This window comes from Balaenoptera ricei, chromosome X, assembly GCF_028023285.1.
Source record: "Balaenoptera ricei isolate mBalRic1 chromosome X, mBalRic1.hap2, whole genome shotgun sequence".
In the NCBI taxonomy this organism is placed as follows: Eukaryota; Metazoa; Chordata; class Mammalia; order Artiodactyla; family Balaenopteridae; genus Balaenoptera; species Balaenoptera ricei.
The window spans coordinates 93,301,617-93,324,147 of record NC_082660.1 but is presented as its reverse complement, the minus strand read 5'-3'; the positions used below and the strand labels follow the sequence as shown (position 1 = coordinate 93,324,147).

The following is a 22,531-nucleotide window of genomic DNA, read 5'->3' as shown; positions in this document are numbered from 1 at the left end:
CCGCGCTGCCCGGCTTGTGGGATCTTAGTTCCCAGACCAGGAATTGAACCCGGGCCACAGCAGTGAGAGCTCCGAGTCCTCACCACTGGACTGCCAGGGCACTCCCTCTATTTTCTCATTTTTCAAAACAACACATACTACTTAATGAAAGAGCTTGACAACCTGATAAAAGCAACGTGAGCACTTACTAAGCACTTGTGACAGAATCTTCGTTTTAGCTTACCTTGGTCTCTTATTTAGAAGTATAAACCTAATAATGATGAGACATACCTCTTTAAAAATCATTATGTTTATCAGCAAGATGAAGATAATAATCACCTCCCAGGGCTTTTGTGTGCACTTGATGAGGCAATAAGTTTGTAATCTTTCTTTAAACTCTTATTCCCAGTGGCATATGCATGACCCAACCCTTTAGATATTACCTTCAGCTATTTGGGGAAGTTCCCAAAGCCAGGTCTTCCCTATACTCACAAACAACTCCAATAGGCTAAGGGGTAGGTAAGTCCATTCCTCTGTTGTTGTGCCCCATTCTCACCATCTCCACAGGTTGTTGATGTTCAGGAATCCTTAAGGTGAGAAAGTCCCACTATGTCTCTGGAATTCCCAATGAATTGAATCTTCACTCTGTTCTATAAACTGTGGATAAATCCCCTCTCCCCATTTAGCTTCATGGAAAAGACCTTGCCTGTCTGGGTCTTTCTTAGGTGTAGTTCTTTCCCAAGAAACTTCCATAATTCATGAGACTATACAAAATGTGTGAGGGAACAGCTCACTTAAAATTTGAGACAGTCCCTCCTCACACCACCCCCGTGAAACCTATGAATGTGAAAAATTATCCTATATTGAGTTGGTTGCCAGGAGATCATGTCAGTGAATTCAGTGGATACCCAAATGTGGAGATCTTTATGAGAAGACTGATTGGAGGACTCTTGGGTTTAAGTGTTCCAGTAGAACTTGGGAAAAAAAGTTGCCTTGCAGTGTGCTAAGTAGGTGAAATACATATTATGCATATTATTTCTTTTGTGGAAATAAACTTAGAATTCTAGAACAGAAGTTGGCAAACCACAGCCCATGAGCCAAATCAGGCCTACTGCTTATTTTTTTGGCCAATGAGCTAAGAATAAATTTTATGTTTTTTAATGGTTGAAAAAAATCAAGAATATTTTGTGACATGTAGAAATCATATGAAATTCAAATTTTGGTGTCCATAAAGTTTAATTGGAATACAGACATGTTTATTAATTTACATATTATCTATGGCTGGTTTTGGCCTACAGTGGCAGAATTGAGTACTTGTGAAAGAAATGGTATGGCCCGCCTGTAAAACCTACATATTTATTATCTGGCCCTAACAGAAAAAGTTCGGTAACCCTGCTCTAGAATATAACATCGCAATAGCACTTATGAAACCAAAGGGAAAAGTGGCTAGGCAGGCGAAAATGACATGTAACACAGCAAACCACAGACATCATGAATCAGATGCCTAATCAATTTCAAAGCCCTCCTTCCTCCAGGTGCTTGAGACACAAGGTATTACATTCATGTGAGACAGAAGTTTATAGAGAGAAAGGCTAAAGTTGAAAAGACAGGAAAATTGATGAACTGAGAAGCTTATGCCCTACCAAACTTCTCACTCTTTTTCTTATTTTATTTTTTAGCCATGCCATGCGGGATCTTAGTTCCTGACCGGGGATCAAACCTGCGCCCCCTGCAGTGGAAGTGCAGAGTCTCAACCACTGGACTGCCAGGGAAGTCTCCCAGACTTACCGCTCTTGATTGCCAATATTTGCACCAGCTTCTATGGAAAACAGAAGCATTCTGGCTTTCTTGGCCTAAGGATATTCAGCATTTCCTTCCTGAAGAGAAATTGGAAGCTCATATGTGAGTGAATCCATGGTATACCTTGATAGGTTAGACATGCATATGCCCAGAAAAATGTACATCTCTTCGTATATAGGTAGATTCAAGATGCCCTGTCAACCTCAGAGAATGATGAATTTAGGATTCTAGTCTCTGGACAGAATGCTTTCTGCTAACCAGCTTCCCTTGGCTCTTAACAGAGTGTTTGGATCTGAAAGGGCATCTAAGGGAGTAGTATGTGGGTGGTCAGGCTCCATGTAAAATGCTTGGGCAACAAACAACCAGCAGAAAGTGAGCAAAAGACAATAAAGGAGCAGGGCATGAAGTTCCTTTGAGGAGAACAGCTATATCTAAGGTCTGGCTGCATTTGCCTGTTGACATCATCTCTATGTGTTGAGCCTCCTTTTCTCCCTCACAGTGGCCATTCTCCACAAAAGGGATAGACAAATTCTTCCCATAAATGCCTAAAAAATCTAGCAAAGAGAAGGCAGTGAGATTAGAGAGTGTGCCCTTTGTTATCAAAGAAAAACGGTGTTCAAGAAAGTTTTGAGATGTAGATATGGATTGGGTCATTGGAGTTTTAGCACATCATACATATCTAGTAGATATCTGATGAATGTAAAACTGAGTAAGTATAGATTTAGTGATATTCAGCAAATGATAAACAAGGATACATGTTTGAATCTTTATGTATTTCTAACAAAATTGAAATAATAATGCAGATAATATAACAGTTGACTACAAATAATTACTGAATTTTTTTCTTTAAAAATTCAAATCTATTGAAGGAAATTCAGAAAATAAACTTAAGGGCCACCTTGTGACCAAAGAAAGCAATGCAGTTTGAATTTTCTAGCCAGAGGAAGAGTGCACAGACACTGGACTCTTCCAGGGAGTCGAGATACATAGGAAATGCACTTTGGTTAGAAGTGAAATAAAGCCTCCAAAATTAACCATCATGTGAGACATCAAGCCACATTTATGCTTCAAATGAAAATAGAGTAACAGGGACTGGATTTACTTCCCTAACTAAAACAACTAAAATCAGGACAAAATATATAAAAGAACAATTTTCAGTTGCTGAACATCGGACAGTGGAGGGAAAAGTTCTCTGAGAGAGGGGAAACAACATGAGCCTTCGGATTGCCCCCAACTGTGTACTGTAGGATTTATAACGTGTGGGAGTAAAATATATGTCAATAGTAGCACAAAGGCCAGGAGATAGGGAATGGAAGTACACAATCTTAAAGTTCTTATTCTATACCTTAATATCACTTGAAGGTAGGTTCTGAAATGTTAAAAATGTATATTACCAACATATGAGATAAAATGGAATCTTAAGAATACTCATTCAAAAAAATGTTGGAGGGAAAAGAGAACAAAGAACAGATGGGACAAATGTAAACAGATAGCAAGATACTTGATTAAAACCCAAACATGTCAATACCAATAATCACATTAATGTAAATGGTCTAAAGACCTCAATTATAAAGCAGAGATTGTCAGATTGTATAGAAAAGCAAGACACAAATATATACTGCCTATAAGAACCTTAATTGAAATTTAAAGATACAAACTGATTACAAGTAAAAGAATAGAAAAAGATGAACAATCTTAACCAGTCAGAACAAAGCTTGAGTGGTTATATTGATATCAGTTACAATAAATTTCAGAGAAAAGAATAATACCAGGGAAATTATGGTCATAGAATGTCATTACATAACTTTAAGTGGTGAGTTTGTCAAGAGGACAAAACAATCATAAACATTCACATATTGCAGTGCTTCAAAATACATGAAGCCAAAATTGATAGAACTACAAGGATAAAGAGACAAATCCACAATTACAGTCACCTTCTCTAAAATATTGATAGAACAAGTAGACAGAAAATCAGCAAGTACAACACTATGAACCAATTCACCTAGTTGACAATTGTAGAACTTGCCACCAACAACAATAGAATGTACATTTGTTTCACATGCACGTGGAATATTTACCAAGATAGTCCATATTCAGGACCATAAAATAAGCCTCAATAATGTTAACAGGATTCAAATCATAAAATGTATGCTATTTTGAGTACAATAGAATTAAACGAGGAGCTAATGACAGAAAGATCTCTGAAAAATCCCCAAATATTTAAATTAACATGAAACAATACAGATCTAAATAACTCAAAGAAGAAATCAAAAGGGAAATTATATTTTGAACTGAGTGAAAATGAAAACTCAACATATAATAATTTGTGGGATGTGGCAAAAGTAGCACTCAGGAAATTTTATAGTATAAACATTTATATTAGAATAGAAGAAAGGCCTATAGTTGTTAAGTAAATGGAAATTTCATTTAAAACACTTCCTCTGAAGAAAACTATAGGTCGAGATGGCTTTACTGGTAATTCTACCAAACATTTAAGGATGCCATAACACCAATTATATGCCAAATCCTTAGAAAACTGAAGAGGACGGAATACTTCCCAACTCATCCTACAAGGGTAGAATTACCCAGATAACTAACCAGACAATTATATTACAAGGAAAGATAACTACAAACCAATCTCCTTCATGGACATATATGCAAAAATTCTTAACAAAACTTTAGTAAAATCTAATTCAATTACATATAAAAATTACAGTACACCATCATCAAGTAAGGTTTATCCCAAGGATTCAAGGCAAGGTTAATATTTGAAAATCATAATTCACTATATTGACATAAAAGAGAAAAAAACATATGATCATCTCAAGGGAGAATGAAAAAAAATTTGCTAAAATTTTAAAATCTCTTACTGATTAAAATACTCAGCAACCAGATATAGAAGAGACCTTCCTCAACCTGATACAATACATCTATGAAAAACCTACATAATGATGTGTGCCTAAAGGCTAAATGTTTTCCCCCTAAGATAAGAAACAAGGCAAAAATGGACACTTTCACAAATTAGATTCAACACTGTATTAGAAGTTCTAGCCAATACAATAAGATAAGAAAGAGAAATAAAAGTCATACAGATTGCAAAGGAAGAAAATAGAAAAATCTTTATTCATAGAAAACATGATAGTCCATGTAGAAAATCCTATGTAATATACAAAAACTACTAGAGCTAATAAGTGAGTTTAGAAAGGTTGCAGGATAAAAGATCAGTATACAAATTTAGTTGTATTTCTAGTTTTCTGAGACTGCTGTTAACAAATAACCATAAACTTGGTGGCTTTAAAAAAACTGAGAAATTTATTCTCTCACAGTTCAGTACACCAGAAGTCCAAATCAAAGTGTCAGTAATGCTAAGTTCTCTCTGAAGGCTCTAGGGAAAAATGCTTCCTTACCTCTTCCAGCTCTGGTGGCCCTAGGCATTCCTTGGCTTGTGGCCCATCCTAATTCAGTATGCTCTCATCTCAATTCTTAGTTAACTATGTCTTCAAAGACCCTATTTTCAAATAAGGTCACATTCTGAAGTGCTGGGTGAACATGAATTTTAAGGAAAAATATTCAGCTCTCTACAAGTAATGAACAGCCAGAATAAAATTTAAAACACGTCATTTACAGTAACATCAGAAATATGAATTATTTAGGGATAAACTTGACAAAAGATGTGTAAGATCTGCACATTGAAAACTATAAAACATTCATGACATAAATCACAGCAGTTTTTAATAGAAACTGACAATCTGATTCTAAAATTTACATTAAAAAAATCCAAAGAACTGAGAATAGTCCAAACAACTTTGAGAAGAGAAACATTTTGGAAAACTTTCACTACCTTATTGCAAGACTTATAATAATGGTGCCATAATCAAAACAGTGTGGTATCAGCATAAATATAGACAAATTGATCAATGGAACAGAATAGTCAAGAAATAGATTCACACATATATGCTTTTGACAAAGATTCCAAGGCAATTTGATGGTGGAATAGACACTCTTTTTGATAATTGATGTTGTTGGAACAACAACTAGTTGGAACAACTAGTTCCAATTGAACCTTTATTAATGATCATGATCATGATCACCATCATCATCATCATAATTAGAATAACTTTATCTCATATCATATAAAAAGTTGAGTCAAACTGTGTCAAAGACCTAAATGTAAGGTAAAACATAAAATTTCTAGAAATTTTATGTAAAAAATAAATTTTTTATAATATAATAATAATATAATATAATAAATAATTTATAATATAATAAATAATTTTTTAGGTAAAAAATAATTTTATGTAAAACAAAATTTCTAGAAAAAAAATAGGAGAAACTTTTAGGGACTTTGAGTTTGTAAAAATTTTTAAATTAGAATTCAAAAAAACAAACTCTAACAGAAAACAAATCAATATATTGGACTTCATCAAAATGTAACCTTTCTCGTCAAAAGACATTTTGATTCTCAGAGATGGATAGAGACAGATTGTTAGAAATCCTAAGACCTCTCTCTACAACAATAAATAAGGACACAGGCTAAGAGAGTACAAGTGTCTTGCCATACATCTGAGAAGCTGTAGGACCATAGCCAGACCTGAGCTGGATTCAACTTTATTGAACAGCAAAAATCTGACCTGCAGACTTCCAGTTCTGGATAAGATAGAGCCACACCATCCCTTCCACACCTTTCATCTTACAACTGAAAAACCATAGACATATCACAACAAGAAGCATAGGAAAACACTGGAAAATAGAAAGATGAAGATGGACTGCCCAGAGATCTTGGGTTCCAAAGGAACTCAAGAAAAGTTTATTAAACTTTGACCAATGGGTCAAAGAAGAAATCACAAGAGAACTTAGAAAATATCTGAGACAAATGAAAATGACACATCATACCAAAATTTATGGGAGGCAGTGAAAGCAGAGTTTAGAGGGAAACTTATAGCTACGAACACTTACATTAAAAAAGAAAAAAGATCTCACACGAAAAGCTGACTTTACATATCAAGGAAGTAGAAAAAGAATAGCAAATTAAACCTAAAGCTATTAAAAGGAATGAAATAATAAAGATTAGAGCAGAGACAAATATAATAGATAATAGAAAAGCTATAGAGGAAAAAAATGAAACCAAGAGTTAGTTCTTCAAAAAGATCAACAAAATTGAAAAATCTTCAGCTAGGTTGAGTAGGGAAAAAAAGAATATCTATGTACCTAAAATTAACTTACAGAGGGGACATTACTACTAGTTTTACAGATATAAAAAAGATTAAAAGAGAGGACTATGAACAATTGTATGTCAACAAATTGGATAACCTGGATGAAATAGACAAATTCCTAGAAACACACAACCTACCAGGACTGAATACTGAAGAAATATAAAATGTGAGCAGAACAGTAATGAGTAAGGAGATTGAATCAATAATCAAAAAGTTCTCAACAAAGAAAAGCCCAGGACAGGATGGTGTCACTGGTAAATTATACCAAATATTTAAAGAAGAACTAACACCAGTCTTTTTCAAATGCTTCCAAAAAATTTGGAACACTTTATAACTCATTCTGTCAAGCCAGCTGTATCTTAATACTAAATCCAGACAAAGACACTACAAGAAATGAAAACTACAGACTAATATCCCATATGAATATTAATTCCAAAGTACTAGCAAATGGAATTCAGCAGTGCATTAGAAGGATTATATACCATGACCAAGTGGGCTTTATTCCTGGATGTAAGTATTGTTCAACATATAAAAATATATTAATGTAATAAACCACATTAAGAGAAGGAAGGAAAAAATACATGATTATCTCAATTGTTGCAGGAAAAACATTTGACAAAATTCAACACTCTTTCATGATAAAAACACTCAGCAAACTAGGAATAGAAGGAAACTACCTTAACATAATAAATGCTTTCTATGAGAAGCCCAGAACTAACACCACACTTAGTGGTGAAAAATTGAAAGCTTTTCCTTTGAGATCAGAAATGAGAGAAGGAGGTCACCTTCATCACTTCTACTCAATATAGTACTGGAAGGCATAGCCCAAGCAATTAGGTGAGAAAAAAATCCATACTGTATTGGAAAGGAAGAAGTAAATATCTCTGTTCACAGATGACATGATCCTATAGGTTGAAAACCCTAAAGAGTCCTCAATAAAACTGTTAGAACTAAGAAATGAATTCAGCAAAGTTGCAGATAAATCAACGCATAAAAATTGGTTGTGTTTCTATACACCAACTGTGAACAATCTGAAAAGGAACTTAAGGGAATAATTTTTTTACAATAGCATCAAAAAGAATAAAATATTTCGGTATAAATTTAAGCAAGGGTGAAAAGCACTTTTACACTGAAAAATACAAAACACAAATAAACAGAGACATCTCGTGTTTGTGGAATTGAAGACAGTATTGCTAAGATGTCAATACTAGTCAAAACAATTTACAGGATTCAGTGCAACCCCTATCAAAATCCCAACGATGTTTTACTCAGGTACAGAAAAATCTTATTTTAAAATTCATATGAGGACTTCCCTGGTGGTGCGGTGGTTAAGAGTCTGCCCGCCGATGCAGGGGACACAGGTTCAATCCCTGGTCCAGGAAGATCCCACATGCCACGGAGCAACTAAGCCCATGCGCCAAACTATTGAGCCTGTGCTCTTGAGCCTGCGAGCCACAACTACTGAGCCCACGTGCCACAACTACTGAAGCCCGCACACCTAGAGCCTGTGCTCCACAACAAGAGAAGCCACTGCAATGAGAAGCCAGTGCACCACAACAAAGAGTAGCCTCCGCTCTCTGCAACTAGAGAAAGCCCGAGCGCAGCAACAAAGACCCAACGCAGCCAATAATACATTTTTAAAAAATTCATATGGAATCTCAAGAGACCTTAAATAGCCAAAACAACCTTGAAATTGAAGAACAAATTTGGAGGACTCACACTTCCTGGTTTCAAAACTTACCATAAAGCTACAGTAATCAAACAGTGTAGTTCTGGCATAAAGACACATATAGACCAATGGAATAGAATAGAGTGCCCCAAAATAACTCTCGCATGTAAGTCAAGTGAATTTTGACAAGAGTGCCAAGATCATTCAATGGGGAAAGACTTCATGCCAGTCACTAAGACTAGAGTCCCGGCAATGCCTATGTGCTACCTTTCCTAAGACACTGACAAATTGGACACAATAAATTTATTGCTTTTCTCCCTTTGATTTTAGTGATTTTATTACATGTCCTGAGTTCATAATTTACTTAGCCAATGACCCTGGTTTATGTTTTGCTCTCTGCCAAAAGGTGTACACCTCTATACTCTTATGCCTAAAGGGAAATCTTATAGAGGTTACTACAGTACTATTAATGCCATTATAAAAATTAATAGAGATTATTGCTTTCCTCAGGGGGCAACTGCCTCCTAGACCACTCCTCAACCACCTGGGAAGAGGACCTCCCACTCTCTAGCACTTTATCCTACTCCCCCACTCCAACTTTCCACCACTACCTCCTGTCTTACATCTCTGACCATGAACACAACTACCCCTTCTCCTTGGCTATAAATACCACTAACTTTTTCTATATGTTTTACTAAACTATCAGTTCGTACACTCCAAGAACATAACTACTGGACTTGTCACCAAGATTTTTTGTCATAAAATATATAATTCATATTTATAACACTTTTCAAGTCTACCAAAAATATTGTTAGAGACTGTGAAAACTTCAGATCTGTTTTCTTGGCTAACGCCATATCAATAGGGAATTTGGTTATGGCTGGCCTACAAAGACTCCTCATTCTTCTATTTGTTTTCCTTCTTTTAATTCTCACAATAAAATGTTTTCTATGCTGTTTAGGGCAACTTATTCCCTACTCTCTGTAAATATCCTCTACTATTTGGGCCACTCAAATATCCCAAATAATTGAACTTAAAACAGATGTCAAGACATCAAGGGGGTAAATTGTAATATATTTTTTTGCAAAAATGCCTTTTATTCATTTGTGTGACAGTGTGTTGTGCACTGACATCAGAAGAATCTTCACATCTTATAAAGCCATAAAGAAAAATGAACTCACACCATATTAAAAAAATTAACTCAAAATGGACCCAAGACCTAAATATATGAGCCAAAACTTTAAAACTCTTAGAAGAAAACAAAGTGATAAATCTTCATGTCCTTGGATTTGGCAATGGATTCTTAGATATGACATTAAAAGCATGAACAACAAAAGAAAAACAGATACATTGCATTTCATAAAAATTTAAAAGTTTTGCGAATCACAAGACACTATCAAGAAAGTGAAGACAATCCACATAATGGGAGAAAATATTTGGAAATCATATATTTGATAAGTATCCAGAATATATGAAGAATTCCTACAATTCAACAACAAAAAGACAACCCAATTAAAAATGGGCAAAGAAGTTGAATAGATATTTCTCTAAAGAAGATATATAAATATCCAATAAACACATAAGATGCTCAATATCATTAGTCATTAGGAAAATGCAAATCAAAGCCACTTCTCCCCCACTAGGATTATAAAAATTAAAAATGGAAATTAACCATTGCTTTGGAGAATGTGGAGAAATTGGAACCCTCATACATTGCTGGTAGGAATGCAAAATGTTGCAGCCACTGTGGAAAACAGTTTGGCAGTTCCCCAAATAGTTAGATATAAAATTACCATATGAGGAGATTAAACAAGATGGCAGAGTACAAAGACGTGCTCTCACTCCCTCTTGCGAGAGCACCAAAATCACAACTGGCTGCTGGACAATCATCGACAGGAAGACACTGGACTGCACCAAGGAGGATACCCCACGTCCAAGGACAGAGGAGAAGCCACGGTGAGATGGTAAGAGGGGCGCAATCAGAGTAAAATCAAATCCCAAAACTGCTGCGTGGGTGACGCACAGACTGACGAACACTTATACCACAGAAGTCCACCCACTGGAGTGGAGGTTCTGAGCCCCACGTCAGGCTTCCCAACCTGGGGGTCCGGCAATGGGAGGAGGAATTCATAGAGAATCAGACTTTGAAGCCTAGTGGGAACTGATTGCAGGACTTCGACAGGACTGGGGGAAACAGAGACCCCACTCTTGGAGGGCGCACACAAAATAGTGTGCGCATCGGGACCCGGGGGAAGGAGCAGTGATCCTGGGGAAGACTGAACCAGACCTACCTGCTAGTGTTGGAGGGTCTCCTGCAGAGGTGGGGGCTGGCTCTGTTTCACCGTGGGGACAAGGACACTGGCAGCGGAGGTTCTGGGAAGTACTCCTTGGTGTGAGCCTTCCCAGAGTCTGCCATTAGCCCCACCAAAGAGCCCAGGTAGGCTCCAGTGTTGGGTTGCCTCAGGCAAAACAACCAACAGGGAGGGAACCCAGCCCCACCCATCAACAGTCAAGTGGATTAAAGTTTTACAGAGCTCTGACCGACACAGCAACAGTCAGCTCTACCCACCACCAGAGCCTCCCATCAAGCCTCTTAGATAGCTTCAACCACCAGAGGGCAGACAGCAGAAGCAAGAAAAACTACAATCCTGCAGCCTGTGGAACAAAAACCACATTTACAGAAAGATAGACAAGATGAAAAGACAGAGGGCTATATACCAGATGAAGGAACAAGAAAAAACCCCAGAAAAACAACAAATGAAGTGGAGATAGGCAACCTTCCAGAAAAAGAATTCAGAATAATGATAGTGAAGATGATCCAGGACACAGGAAAAAGAATGGAGGCAAAGACTGAGAAGATGCAAGAAATGTTTAACAAAGACCTAGAAGAATTAAAGAACAAACAAACAGAGATGACCAATACAATAACTGAAATGAAAACTACACTAGAAGGAATCAATAGCAGAATAACTGAGGCAGAAGAACGGATAAGTGACCTGGAAGACAGAATGGTGGAATTCACTGCTGCGGAACAGACTAAAGAAAAAAGAATGAAAAGAAATGAAGAGAGCCTAAGAGACCTCTGGGACAACATTAATTGCAACAACATTCGCATTATAGGGGTCCCAGAAAGAGAAGAGAGAGAGAAAGGACCAGAGAAAATATTTGAAGAGATTATAGTCGAAAACTTCCCTAACATGGGAAAGGAAATAGCCACCCAAGTCCAGGAAGCGCAGAGAGTCCCATACAGGATAAACCCAAGGAGAAACATGCCAAGACACATAGTAATCAAAGTGGCAAAAATTAAAGGCAAAGAAAAATTATTGAAAGCAACAGGGGAAAAATGACAAATAACATACAAGGGAACTCCCATAAGGTTAACAGCTGATTTCTCAGCAGAAACTCTACAAGCCAGAAGGGAGGGGCATGATATACTTAAAGTGATGAAAGGGAAGAACCTACAACCAAGATTACTCTACCCGGCAAGGATCTCATTTAGATTTGATGCAGAAATCAAAAGCTTTACAGACAAGCAAAAGCTAAGAGAATTCAGCACCACCAAACCAGCTCTACAACAAATGCTAAAGGAACTTCTCTAAGTGGGAAACACAAGAGAAGAAAAGGACCTACAAAAACAAACCCAAAACAATTAAGAAAATGGTCATAGGAACGTACATATCGATAATTACCTTAAACGTGAATGGATTAAATGCTCCAACCAAAAGACACAGGCTTGCTGAATGGATACAAAAACAAGACCCATATATATGCTGTCTACAAGAGACCCACTTTAGACCTAGGGACACATACAGACTGAAAGTGAGGGGGTGGAAAAAGATATTCCATGCAAATGGAAATCAAAAGAAAGCTGGAATAGCTATACTCATATCAGATAAAATAGACTTTAAAATAAAGAATGTTACAAGAGACAAGGAAAGGACACTACATAATGATCAAGGGATCAATCCAAGAAGAAGATATAACAATTATAAATATATATGCACCCAACATAGGAGCACCTCAATACATAAGGCAACTGGTAACAGCTATAAAAGAGGAAATTGACAGTAACACAATAATAGTGGGGGACTTTAACACCTCACTTACACCATTGGACAGATCATCCAAAATGAAAATAAATAAGGAAACAGAAGCTTTAAATGACACACTAGACCAGATAGATTTAATTGATATTTATAGGACATTCCATCCAAAAACAGCAGATTACACTTTCTTCTCAAGTGTGCATGGAACATTCTCCAGGATAGATCACATCTTGGGTCACAAATCAAGCCTCAGTAAATTTAAGAAAATTGAAATCATATCAAGCATCTTTTCTGACCACAACGCTATGAGATTAGAAATCAATTACAGGGAAAAAAACGTAAAAAACACAAACACATGGAGGCTAAACAATACGTTAGTAAATAACCAAGAGATCACTGAAGAAATCAAAGAGGAAATCAAAAAATACCTAGAGACAAATGACAATGAAAACACGACGACCCAAAACCTATGGGATGCAGCAAAAGCAGTTCTAAGAGGGAAGTTTATAGCTATACAAGCCTACCTCAAGAAACAAGAAAAATCTCAAGTAAACAATCTAACCTTACACCTAAAGAAACTAGAGAAAGAAGAACAAACAAAACCCAAAGTTAGCAGAAGGAAAGAAATCATAAAGATCAGAGCGGAAATAAATGAAATAGAAACAAAGAAAACAATAGCAAGGATCAATAAAACTAAAAGCTGATTCTTTGAGAAGATAAATAAAATTGATAAGCCATTAGCCAGACTCATCAAGAAAAAGAGGGAGAGGACTCAAATCAATAAAATCAGAAACGAAAAAGGAGAAGTTACAACAGACACCACAGAAATACAAAGCATCCTAAGAGACTACTACAAGCAACTCTATGCCAATAAAATGGACAACCTGGAAGAAATGGACAAATTCTTCGAAAGGTATAACCTTCCAAGACTGAACCAGGAAGAAACAGAAAATATGAACAGACCAATCACAAGTAATGAAATTGAAACTGTGATTAAAAATCTTCCCACAAACAAAAGTCCAGGACCAGATGGCTTCACAGGTGAATTCTATCAAACATTTAGAGAAGAGCTAACACCTATCCTTCTCAAGCTCTTCCAAAAAATTGCAGAGGAAGGAACACTCCCAAACTCATTCTATGAGGCCACCATCACCCTGATACCAAAACCAGACAAAGACACTACAAAAAAAGAAAATTACAGACCAATATCACTGATGAATATAGATGCAAGAATCCTCAACAAAATACTAGCAAACAGAATCCAACAACACATTAAAAGGATCATACACCACGATCAAGTGGGATTTATCCCAGGGATGCAAGGATTCTTCAATATACGCAAATCAATCAATGTGATACACCATATTAACAAATTGAAGAATAAAAACCATATGATCATCTCAATAGATGCAGAAAAAGCTTTTGACAAAATTCAACACCCATTTATGATAAAAATTCTCCAGAAAGTGGGCATAGAGGGAACCTACCTCAACATAATAAAGGCCATATATGACAAACCCACAGCAAACATCATTCTCAACGGTGAAAAACTGAAAGCATTTCCTCTAAGATCAGGAACGAGACAAGGATGTCCACTCTCACCACTATTATTCAACATAGTTCTGGAAGTCCTAGCCACAGCAATCAGAGAAGAAAAAGAAATAAAAGGAATACAAATTGGAAAAGAAGAAGTAAAACTGTCACTGTTTGTGGATGACATGATACTATACATAGAGAATCCGAAAACTGCCACCAGAAAACTGCTAGAGCTAATTAATGAATTTGGTCAAGTTGCAGGATACAAAATTAATGCACAGAAATCTCTTGCATTCCTATATACTAATGATGAAAAATCTGAAAGAGAAATTATGGAAACACTCCCATTTACCATTGCAACAAAAAGAATAAAATACCTAGGAATAAACCTACCGAGGGAGACAAAAGACCTGTATGCAGAAAACTATAAGACACTGATGAAAGAAATTAAAGATGATACCAACAGATGGAGAGATATACCATGTTCTTGGATTGGAAGAACCAACATTGTGAAAATGAGTATACTACCCAAAGCAATCTACAGATTCAATGCAATCCCTATCAAATTACCAATGGCATTTTTTACGGAGCTAGAACAAATCATCTTAAAATTTGTATGGAGACACAAAAGACCCCGAATAGCCAAAGCAGTCTTGAGGGAAAAAAACGGAGCTGGAGGAATCAGACTCCCTGATTTCTCACTATACTACAAAGCTACAGTAATCAAGACAATATGGTACTGGCACAAAAACAGAAACATAGATCAATGGAACAAGATAGAAAGCCCAGAGATAAACCCACGCACCTATGGTCAACTAATCTATGACAAAGGAGGCAAGGATATACAATGGAGAAAAGACAGTCTCTTCAATAAGTGGTGCTGGGAAAACTGGACAGCTACATGTAAAAGAATGAAATTAGAATACTCCCTAACACCATACACAAAAATAAACTCAAAATGGATTAGAGACCTAAATGTAAGACTGGACACTATAAAACTCTTAGAGGAAAACATAGGAAGAACACTCTTTGACATAAATCACAGCAAGATCTTTTTTGATCCATCTCCTAGAATAATGGAAATAAAAACAAAAATAAACAAATGGGACCTAATGAAACGTAAAAGCTTTTGCACAGCAAAGGAAACCATAAACAAGACGAAAAGACAACCCTCAGAATGGGAGAAAATATTTGCAAATGAATCAATGGACAAAGGATTAATCTCCAAAATATATAAACAGCTCATTCAGCTCAATATTAAAGAAACAAACACCCCAATCCAAAAATGGGCAGAAGATCTAAATAGACATTTCTCCAAAGAAGACATACAGACGGCCATGAAGCACATGAAAAGATGCTCAACATCACTAATTATTAGAGAAATGCAAATAAAAACTACAATGAGGTATCACCTCACACCAGTCAGAATGGCCATCATCAAAAAATCTAGAAACAGTAAATGCTGGAGAGGGTGTGGAGAAAATGGAACCCTCTTGCACTGTTGGTGGGAATGTAAATTGATACAGCCACTATGGAGAACAGTATGGAGGTTCCTTAAAAAACTAAAAATAGAATTACCATATGACCCAGCAATCCCACTACTGGGCATATACCCAGAGAAAACCGTAATTCAAAAAGACACATGCACCCGAGTGTTCATTGCAGCACTATTTACAATAGCCAGGTCATGGAAGCAACCTAAATGCCCATCAACAGACGAATGGATAAAGAAGATGTGGTACATATATACAATGGAATATTACTCAGCCATAAAAAGCAACAAAATTGAGTCATTTGTTGAGACGTGGATGGATCTAGAGACTGTCATACAGAGTGAAGTAATTCAGAAAGAGAAAAACAAATATCGTATATTAATGCATGTATGTGGAACCTAGAAAAATGGTACAGATGAACCGGGTTGCAGGGCAGAAGTTGAGACACAGATGTAGAGAACAAACGTATGGACACCAAGGGGGGGAAAACTGTGGTGGGGTGGGGATGGTGGTGTGCTGAATTGGGCGATTGGGATTGACATGTATACACTGATGTGTATAAAATTGATGACTGATTAAAAAAAAATTAGAATAAAAAAAAATTACCATATGATCCAGCAATTCCATTCCTAGGCATATACCCAGGAGAAATAAAAACATACATCCACATAAAAACTTATACACAAATGTTTAAGGCAACACTATTCACAATAGTCAAAAGGTGGAAACAACCCAGATATCCATCAATGTCTGAATGGATCAACAAAATATGATATAGACATACAATGAAATATTATTCAGCCATAAAAAGGAATGAAATACTGTACATGCTACAATGTGAATGAACCTTGAAAGCATTATGCTAAGTGAAAGAAGCCAGGCACAAATGGTCAAATATTGAATGATTTCACTTATATGAAATATCCAAAGTAGATAATTCCATAGAGGCAGAAGGTAGATTAGTTGTTGCTAGGTACTAAGGGAAGAGGAGAATTGGGAGTGACTGCTTAATGGGTATGGAGTTGATGAAAATGTTTTGGAACTAGATAGAGGTGATAGATTCACAACATCATGAATGTACTATATGCCACTGAGTTGTACACTTTAAAATGGCTAATTGTTCTGTTAGTTTCTCCTAAGAAATAGACATAGTCCTATTTGAAAAAAGATGTATATGAAAATATATTTTCTAGGCCAGTTGACCTTCTCCCTTTTTTTAATATTACCCCTTTGAGCATCTAATGAAAGTAATGGATCCTATCCTAGGCAAATGTACACACCCAGTAAAAATGTGTATACCCTACCCCCCCACACACACACATGCACATTATTTTGAACATAATTCCAGGGGTTTCTTTAGTTAAGAATGCCTGAACCCAAGGAGTAAGTGCTCTCCCTCTAACATAGCTCAGCTGCTATTTGTCTCTTCTCCTTCCTGTCTCATTCCCAAGTAGCTCCTTCTCCTTCTGTCTTTTTTCTGCCTCATAGCTTCTGCTTCTTCATGATGTCAACCTGCTCATGTATCAGGGTTTCTGAGGCTCCTAGGGTACAGCTCTTCTTTTCATAAGTCTACATACTCTACTACCTTCTAAGCATATGCTACCTTGCATATTATTTCAGGTGGTCCACAGACTTCCTCAGCTGAAAACACCTGGTCTAGGTCAATCAGTATGGTCGGCCTGTCAGAGTTCCTTAGACACTGGTCTAAATCTGGCTGAGAGAGCAGCAGGGTGGGTGTGGACTGGCAGGAAGCAACTCTTCAGCGTGGCTAGGCTCCTCCTAGGTGCCCTGGAGGTAAAGATAATAGAGTTGAAAGACCCAGCAGGCTGCATCTCCTTAGTTAGGTGGTAAGTAGTAGACAGGGTCAAGGAAGTTTCCACCTGGGCACTGGGAATAAGGGTAGACAGCAAGCAGGTCTGGAGGCTCTCCCCCCAACAATCATTTCTACAGGCTTTATGGAAACCCTCTGCTGCAGGGGTCTAGAAGGGATCTGTTTTGGTTTCCAGTTGTCAGAACAGCATTCCCATCTCTGCTGGAGTTGCATAATCTCTGTGGGAATTTGGGGGAGGGAGGGAAGGAGCCAAAAGCATTTATTGAAGTCACCACCTTGGTCACCTCTCCATGTATATTTTTGGGTAAGCAACAGTCAGGTGCCTGAATGCAAAGGATGAGAGGCTCTGAAAGGTGAGAAGGGGTCGGGACAGCATATTCCTCCCCTCTTGATAGGGCAGGGAAGATCAGACCATGTCGGCACCCCTCAGATCCTCAGCTGCCTTGCTGCACAGCTAAACCTCTGAATGAAAATAGCCATGGGCCAAATTTTCAAGACTGATATTGTGTTAGCCATCATGTTCCAGCAAGTGCACTTAACACTCAGCTATTGTTTGGGAATATTAAATACATGTATTTTCGGTAGAACATGACAGAAGCAGCTATTTATGAAAACTTTAAAAATTCTTTTGTAAGTAGACAGTCAAATCCATTTTCTAGTAAAAATTAATATTAGGAACTTAAGTTGCTCTCACAATTTGGGGATGTTGGTTGTTTCCTCTACCTTAAACATGTTCTTTTTCCCAAATGAAAATAGCTTTATTTAACTTTTTGCTTATAAAAATAACCCACGGTGAGGGAAATAAGTTAAATAAAACTGAAAAAAATTATTTAGAAGAAAATAAAATCCCTATTTCAACTACCTGCTTCCCTACCTACCAATGCACCCTGTACCTGTTATGTGAAGGTCTGGAAGACAGGAATGAGCACCAGTGTCAGAGTGGAGAAGTAGATGGAGGGGGTAGGCACTTTGAGATCAAACGAGAGAAAGAAAGAAATTCCTCAGAGATGGATCAGTGGGGCCAGTAGCCCTGGGAGAAGACGCAGCCCCTGATCAGACAGAAGAACAAATACATACCACAGGGAGAAGGGGCCCCATTTGACCTCTGGGATTAGCCACGACCAAAATGAGTGACAGGGCCTCAAGCAGTCAGGGGAGGGTACTGAAGAAAGGTGAGGCGGGAAGGGGCCAGTGAAGGGAAGAAGTGGGCTGACTCCTGAGGCACTTCCTGCAGGAGGGAGAACTAGGGACCCGAGCCCACTGGTGACGTTTCCTTCATGTGATCGGGAGCCGATGCGTACAGAAGTCCCTCTCTTCCAGGTATCAGCTCCCTATTTCCGTGGAGGAAGATAGATTTCAGACTGAGGGACCAAGGGGAAAACTGCCCTATAGCCCTGCAAGGTTGCAGGTCGGTACTAGCCGGAGTGGGGAAGGGGACACTTGAGGTAGGGGTAGTAACAGACAGAGGCTACACAGGATCCGGTCTGCTTTCCAGATGCCACCCTCCTCCCACCCTTATTCGTTTTGGCGCAGAAAATTGTGTGAGTGTTGGGGGAGAGGTCCGGGTACCATCTCTTATTTCCCTGGATAAGTACGGGCTTATGGCAGCAAGAAATGTGAGAAGGAGGCATCTCCCTGAGATGGTCACAAATTCACTGCCTCCTGCGGACACCTGGGGTGGGGGTGGCAGAGGGCAAAGACCAGAGCAGGTCTAGGACTGGATTCTCTCTACCCCTTCCCTGATGCCCATCCATTTGGTGCAAGAGATGGAGGGCTTGGTGGGAGGAGATGGAGAGGGGCCAGAGGATAAGAATGGGTACCAGTTGGGATCTCTTAGGAGGCAGGTTATCGGGGAACATCTGACAGAGGGAAAAGGCTAGCGGAGGGGGATGGAGAGGAAATGGCCTGATCCTTCCGGGGTGGAGGGAGGAGGGCAACGCCTGTGAACCCAGGATGGGGAGGGCAGACCCCCTTGCAAAGGGGCCAGGCCTGCTCTTCTCCACTTTCGTCCTTTTTGCAGGGGGGGATGTGGGGGGAGGGGGATGAGGGAGAGGGGAGAGGGAGAGGTGCTACAGAGGAGGGGGACTGAAGTTCAGTCTGGAGACCAGCTCCCTATAGGGCAGGAGTGACTCCTGAACTAGGAAGAGTTGAGAGGAGGTAACATGGACCAAAATTTTTAATGAGTTTGGAAATAATTTGTCTCTTGCATTGCAGGAAAATGTGGTCTTTCTGTGTATGTGGAAAGGGAAGCGGTGGCAGGAACGCTCTGGACATTTCTGCCATGCTCCCTGACTCTACCATCACCATTTTCAGAATGAGGGATGGGCTCGTTCTATCTGGGCACCCTGGGGTGAGGGTTTGGAAGGCAGAGACCTGAGCAAAGCTGGATATGCCTTCTGAACATCACTGTCCTGAATCTCACAAGGAAAAGTGAGACAGAAATTTGGAAGGAAGATTGGGAAACATAGAAACACTTTGGAAATAATCTCTCTCTGCCATTTCTCAGTGGTTAAAAAAAAAAGGAGGCTGTTAGGGAGGAGCTGTAGAGGGGGATCAGAGAAGCAAGGGAAAGGGCAAGGGTATGGCAGGAGCTGGGAAAGTATTGACAGCTAGAGTCGGAAAAGAATCAGTGTCCTCATTGCCACTCATTCACTTCTCAGTCCCTCATTCACCATCTGTCTCCTGTCTCTCTACAGGTCTTTGGGTCTGTGGTTGTAGGCACCAACCCAGACAAGGAAAGGAAAGACCTGCAGTATCAGTGCAGGTCAATGGAAGAGGGCAACTGCCCCAGGACCCCTGGGAGTAGGAGTGACTAAAGCCTGAGCAGAAGTTGGGGAGTTCACTACCTGCCACCCCTCCTCCAAGCCTCCCTATTCCGGTCTCAGAATACATGGCCTCTGTCAGGACCCTAAGGGAACCTGGTGCTTTATGGCTGGTGAAGACAGAGGGGAAAACAAGGAAGTGAGAGTTGGCAGGTGTGGCATCTGTGAAGTCCTTGAAGATAACAGAGTATCTCTGATATCTGAGAACTGGCCATTGTCTGGTTCTATCTGCAGTTCTACAAGTCTTACAACTGTAGACAAGGGGAAAAAGAAACTGGCCAGGATTCTTGCGGGTCAGTCTAAGTTGGGACCACCCAGTTAAAACTGTTACCGGCATAGCCAAGGCCGGAGCAAAGTTTAGGGACAAATCTGCTCTTATACACTTGTCAGCACAGCCCACTTAAATGTAGGGATAAACACCTGTGGAAGTGTCTGCAAGGTGGGCTCATGTTATCATGTGTGCCAACCTTGCATACACTGGGAAAGAAAGGAGAAAATGTATGGGCGGGAGTGCACCCTGCCCATAGGGGTAGGCCATGAAGATCCTAAATCACAGAGGCAAATACTTATCAGAACCTGTATTTCACCACCTAAGTCCTCGGTCTCCTTTGTCTCCGTTTTGTCTCCTAGGACAGGCAAAGGAGGGCAAATCTCAACATGGAGAAGGTCTACAGAGAAAATGAAGGAAAGCCAGAAAATGAAGGAAACCCAGACAATGAGGGAAAGTCAAAAGATGCAGTAGATACAGAAGATGAAGGAAAGTCAGATGAGGAAGAAAAGCCAGAAGTGGAGGGGAAGTCAGAACATGAGCAGGAGCTCCAGAATGAGGGACAGCCAGAAGACGAGGGACAGCCAGAAGATGAGGGGAAGGGAGAAAAGCAGGGCAAGTCCGAAGCTGAGGGAAAACCACACGGTGAGGGCAAGCTGGAATCCCAGGCAAAGCCAGAGAGTCAGCCGCGGGCTGCCGAAAAGCGCCCCGCTGAAGACTATGTGCCCCGGAAAGCAAAAAGAAAAACGGACAGGGGGACGGACGATTCCCCCAAGGACTATCAGGACAACTTACAGAAAAGGCATCTGGGCAGTGAGGAGATGATGAGAGAATGTGCAGATATGTCAAGGGCTCAGGAAGAGCTAAGGAAAAGACAGAAAATAGGTGACTTTCACTGGATGCAAACAGATGTACAGGATCCATTCACCCCAAGGGGCCAACGGGGTGTCAGGGGAATGAGGGGCGGAGGTAGGGGCCAGAGGGGCTTACATGATATCCCATATCTTTAATGCCTTTGGCCTTCAATTCTGACTCCTCTGATGAGAATATCGCTGACCCTGCTTTCCCTGGCCGGCATTTGCCAGGCTATGTGCTTTAACCTTACGCTGATACTTTGCCTTAGGTGTCACTCTCGTTATCAGCAGCCTTTTGATCCAACTACAGTGCTCTCTGTGTTTCAGTAGGGGATTTTCACCCACGTGCATGGAAGAGGTGTTCATGGTACACTGTAAAATAACAATAAAGAAAAACACCAGTTTTCAGAACCGCATATACAACATCTGCCCGTTTTTGAAAAAAAAAAAACCCAAAAAAGTTACACAATACATCCATGTACAGGGAAAACTGAAACTGAGTAGACCAAAAGCAAAATAATGGTTTTCTCTGGGTGCTGGTGGTAGAGATTATCCTTTCACCTGTACTTTTCCCCCTAAAATACAGAGATTACTTTTATCATAAAATAAATAATAAAAGATTTGAAACATAGGAAAATACCAAGCAATCAAAATAACTGCTCAGTGAGTTTATGAAGGTAGTGGAGACACTTAAAATTCCTGTTGTCAGGATGTGAAATAATGCATAAAACACATCATCTCTGGGACTCGCAGCTGGAGGAATCAACCTGGCAGTTATTACAGAACCACTGCCGTAGGGAACAGTCTTCTCATCTGTGAACTGGGGATAAAGCTTGCCTTCCAGGGCTGTGGAGAAGATCCGATGACATACTGAGTGTGTGAACTGTGTTGGGCTGGTTCCTACCCTCTCCCCTGCACTAGCAGGACCAGAACCCCATCAGATGTTTGGGAGAGGGCTGAGGGAGCTCTCACTTGTGTCCATAAATAAATCCAGACAGCTGAGAGGTGGGTGTCACTCTC

At 39.3% G+C, this 22,531-nt stretch overlaps 3 protein-coding genes across 4 annotated transcripts in view; 1 reads left to right on the top strand and 2 right to left on the bottom strand.

Moving 5' to 3' along the window:
- The window catches only part of BEX3 (brain expressed X-linked 3), a 296,936-nt gene that overhangs the window by 85,724 nt on the left and 188,681 nt on the right, over positions 1-22,531 (bottom strand). The gene's annotated exons all lie outside the window — the stretch shown is intronic.
- Positions 1-22,531, bottom strand: part of TCEAL7 (transcription elongation factor A like 7) — a 63,633-nt gene that overhangs the window by 26,595 nt on the left and 14,507 nt on the right. The gene's annotated exons all lie outside the window — the stretch shown is intronic.
- LOC132357278 (transcription elongation factor A protein-like 5) lies at positions 1,261-21,617 on the top strand. The gene is given in 3 exon segments (XM_059910595.1): positions 1,261-1,881; positions 21,020-21,586; positions 21,588-21,617. Coding segments are annotated over 2 exon segments (570 nt in total). The 5' UTR covers positions 1,261-1,881; positions 21,020-21,046.